Genomic DNA, 4,222 nt, shown 5'->3' on the forward strand with positions numbered 1-4,222 from the left:
TAGGAAAGGAAAAAAAAAGAGGGAGGAGAAAGTCTGTGATAGCGTAATTTGTTCTCTCATTCTTATTGTAAATCACATCAATATAATGTTTTGTGACACTACAACTGATCCTCATTTACAAGATTCAAGTTAAGAACGAAACCCAACGTGTTAATGCGCCCCAAGCCACTCCAAAGGGGACAAGCGCGTTTCACAGGTTCAGAGCATGGTTCAGTGGGCTCATTATTGTCTGCTGCTCAGAACGATGCTTCCTTTTCCACAGTAGTTCCAGAGGCCCCCTTGGCCGCTATGCACCAGCTCTTTTCTGGAACCGTGAATTTACTGCCAGCATTCAAAACTCCAGTACTGGAGAAACCTCTCGTCCTCCTCCTGGGGAGGCGAAGCCCCCAAGGGTGTCTCCACTTCAGACAGAGGTGACAGTCCTCACTTTAGCAGAAAGGGCCTGCTTGAACCTCCTCTTCAGGTCCTGCATGTTGGGGGACTTGGGCCTCGGGATGAGGGAGGTTCGTCGCTTCTCGGGCAGGCTGCTGGGCTGCTGTTTGTGACTCACTTCTTTGCACAGCACATGGAAGGCGCTATATACGTCGTTGTAATTCTCACTGACAGACACCTCATAGAATGAGCAGCTCAGCATGCCGGCCAGCTGCAGTCCGAGCTGAGGGTCCACCTGCTTGAGGTGCAGAAGGTCGGCTTTGTTGGCCACAAGCACCACGGGCAGCCGGGTGCCCGGGTGTAACTGCTGGACGTGCTGGTGGAGTTGGCTGATGAGTTCATAGCTCTTGTAATCGGTGATGGAGAAAACAATCACGACAGCATCGGCCCAGCGAATGTACCTGTTCAGCTGTTCGCTGCAGCTCAAGCCGTTCTCGTGGACCTGTAAGAGCGAGCGGGTGGTGTGGTCAGCTGAGAGTGGTCACCCAGAGAACTCAAAAGGGCCCTTCACAGGCCCTGACCAAGTTTTATCCCCACACACTTCAGCTTTCTTGACACTCTGTTGATCCAGCTGCACAGAGTTGGAATAAATAACAGTGCAGCTCGCCACACTCAAGTGGAAAATTGACCTGCAGAGAACTCCATGCAGAGAGACTTTGTAGTTGCACAAAATGGGAAATTAACTGGCTAGACAGTAAGTCTGGGGAAGTAAAGATAGGAGCTGGAAGCATTTAAACCTGGATAACTGCCCAGTTAAGAGGGGGGAGGGAATCCCACTAGCACTGCTCTTTGGTCTGAAGTGACTTTCTACAATATAAAAGTGATTCCAAATACTGGAGACTATACCTTCACGGTTGTTTTTTAACAATTGTTGCATTTCTTTTTCTTTACCCAATGCAATGCTTTTAGAAAGCATACCATTTCAAAATTAGTCTGTGATTGAAGAAATTGAGTTCAAAGATACGCAGCACGTGCCTAGCAAAACATACCCATCCTGGACCAGAGAAACGATTATTTTTTCTTGAATATGCAAGTTTACATATGTCTGTACTGAGAGTAATCTGACACTTAAACACAATTTCTGCTCTTCTCTATATCTCTCTGAAAGGATTTTTCAAAGACATCACCAGTTCCAAGTGTATTTCATTTGCCCTTTCCTGATGTGCTGAATCCTCCTTCGGGAAGATTTCTGCCCTTTATCCAAACTTTGCAAATTAACTGCTGGCTCCGGCCAAACAGTTGCCAGATATCATTGAAGTGTCAGATGACATGTAAAAGTCTAGACTTGACTCCTTAAATCTCCTTCATCCTTGGGCAGGAGGGGCTCTTAGGACAAACTGAACAATTTCACAGTCAAGTAATTCACCCCTTTGACCCATCACAAATCTTAAGAGTTTCTCACCTGAATACCTGGAGTGTCTTGAACCTGAATAGCCAGGGTTTCACCCTCTATTTGGACTTGTCTGGTATAAAGATTACCTATAAAGGCAAAGGTAGGTAGAAAAAAAAATTATGTTTCTTTCTTTTTACATTTTTTTTAAGTTAAAAGTCTGCACCAGACACAAAAACTAGTTCATGTCTATTTGGACAGAGTTCAGATTTTTTTAAATAGAATTCTTTTTAACCCTATGGTGGTGGATATTAAGAACATGACAAAATTTGTAAGTCTTTTCCTTTCTTTCTCTCCTAAACCTGCTTTGTTTTAAAGTGGAACTTCCAGATTTAGGGCATTTCCTTAAAGCACAGTTTTTTGTGTGTGTGAGCTTCTATTTGATTTTAGGACATCATCACTCTCTGGTGCAGAGTTCTGCTTTAGCTCTTAGATATAATAGCTTTCTGTAGGCAAATATTGCCAGTAATTGCAGAGCCAACCTTAACAGGTGGAATAAAACAGTAATCTAATGGGAGCCAATCCACATCAAAGCAGAAGACTGCCCGCCTTATCTGGGGATGGCTTACACAGCACATTCCAAATAATTCCCCCTAGGTGTGGCATGTGGACGGAGGGGCTCAGCCATTGGCTAACAGCACAGGTAGAAAGCTCTCTACACCTTTCCAGTGACTATTCCTAATCATAGGGATTTGAAATACCTACCCTCTCATTTATCCAAAAACTCTGCTCCTAAGATTCTATCCTCTGGTGATTTTTCCTTTGTTAAGAGGAGTTAAGGTTTACAACTACTGTCTTTTTTGGCCTTCTTTAAAAGGTCACCCCTGAAAGGCAGCCAGCAGAGAAAGGGGGGGGAGTGCTGGCCTTCCCCCACCCCTTCTTTTATGACTTTTGCAGGAGTGGTTTAGAAGAGGCTCTTGATTACAAAAGGTGCTTCCAACTTGGATCCTGATGGTTAAAACACACCAAGGGACATTTTTTCAGGCACTTGTTAACATGACAGATGGGCTCAGAATGGAAAAGACCAGTGACAATAATGGTGTGGGGTAAGCATATAGGGGAGCTGAAAATGGCCAGATCCTGATGTCCAGACTATAACTCTGAAGAAATCTGCTTGCTGGGGGCAGTGAAAATTGGGAAGCACAATACTGGTGCAAGCTGGCAACATTCTCCTCACAAGCAATTTCTCACCTGCATTTCTTTCATAGTCGCCGATGAATCGCTTGGTGAGGAACCGCACCACCAGAGCTGCAGGTCAGAGAAAAGAAATAAAAAAAAAAATTTAAAAAAAGGTGAACAAAGTGTTAGAGTGCAGGTCTCATGGGAATTATCATGGAGGGCCAGAAAGTGAAATTCCTCCCCGGCAGCTCCTTTGACCCTCCTTCCAGAGCCAAAGGAGAGGGGGCTGAAGGCACCATGAGTTATGGCTCTGTCCAGCTGGAAGGGTCATTTGTCCTAGCCCTCTCCTCTGAGCCAGGCTGAACCACACCTAAACCTTCTAGCTGACAAATGTCTGCCCTAACCTTAAAGACCTCCGGGAGGGGCTCCATGCGCTGACTCCCCTCTGTGCCAGGCACCACCAGAGGCTCAAAAGACCAAAGTTCTGATCCTAGTAGCGTGGGGAGGCACCAGGAGAGTCACTCTGGGTCCCCAGTTCCCTGACCCACAGGAGGGCGTTGGAAGCAAAGGTCTCCAGAGCTTTGGCTGCAGAGCTGCAGCAGGGGGTGAGGGGGTGGGCGGTCCAGCTGCAGCTCCCACCTTCCCCCACTCGTCTCGTTCATCCGCAATCCCAGCGGCGGTGGCGATGGGGGTCGCCCTGGAGATGAGCGAGATTGCGCCCGAGCTCGAGGACTCACCGGTCTTGCCCACGCCGCTGGCCCCCACCACGGCGATCTTGACCAGGCGGCGGCCGGCCAGCCCCAGGCAGCAGTCGGCGGCGGAGGCGCTGCTCTGGGCGGGGTACTCGGCGATGGTGCACATGTTCTGAATGAGGCGCATCGCCGCTCCGACCAGGGCTGCAGAGCGGGCAGGGATCTGTGGGGCGGGCGGGCAGGGAGCTGCGGGGCAGGACGAGGTCCACGCTACGCGGGAGCAACAGGACCGAGCCCGGAGCCCAGCGAGCGAGAGAACCGGACCGGGAAAGGAGGCGGCAGGCTCAGGTCTGGGCTGGCGCTGCACTCGGCCGCGCGCGCGCTGTTTTCTCCCGGGCAGGCCCCGCCCAGGACTCCTACCACCAATCACAGGCAGCCCTACGGGAGGCCACGCCCCCGGCGCCGGACTGCGCCTAGGGGCGCTGCGGGCGGTGGGAGCTGGTGAGGGGCCCAGTGAAGCGCTGGGGGGAAAGTGGGTCAGCGGCCCGGGGCGCAGCCAGCGGCTGGCGCCACTCGGGGTCCCGCTGCG

At 50.3% G+C, this 4,222-nt stretch overlaps 1 protein-coding gene across 1 annotated transcript; it reads right to left on the reverse strand.

Annotated features, from left to right (window-relative positions):
- Positions 1-403: 403 nt before the first annotated feature.
- Positions 404-3,909, reverse strand: RASL11B (RAS-like, family 11, member B). Its single transcript, XM_006894148.1, has 4 exons — positions 3,679-3,909; positions 3,014-3,070; positions 1,835-1,911; positions 404-874 (listed from the first exon to the last, which is right to left on the reverse strand). The coding sequence occupies exons 1-4, from the start codon at positions 3,818-3,820 to the stop codon at positions 404-406; spliced, it is 747 nt and encodes a 248-aa protein (XP_006894210.1). The 5' UTR covers positions 3,821-3,909.
- Positions 3,910-4,222: the final 313 nt, after the last annotated feature.

This window comes from Elephantulus edwardii, unplaced genomic scaffold (genome assembly GCF_000299155.1).
Source record: "Elephantulus edwardii isolate Elephantulus edwardi_28Jun2011 unplaced genomic scaffold, EleEdw1.0 scaffold00137, whole genome shotgun sequence".
In the NCBI taxonomy this organism is placed as follows: Eukaryota; Metazoa; Chordata; class Mammalia; order Macroscelidea; family Macroscelididae; genus Elephantulus; species Elephantulus edwardii.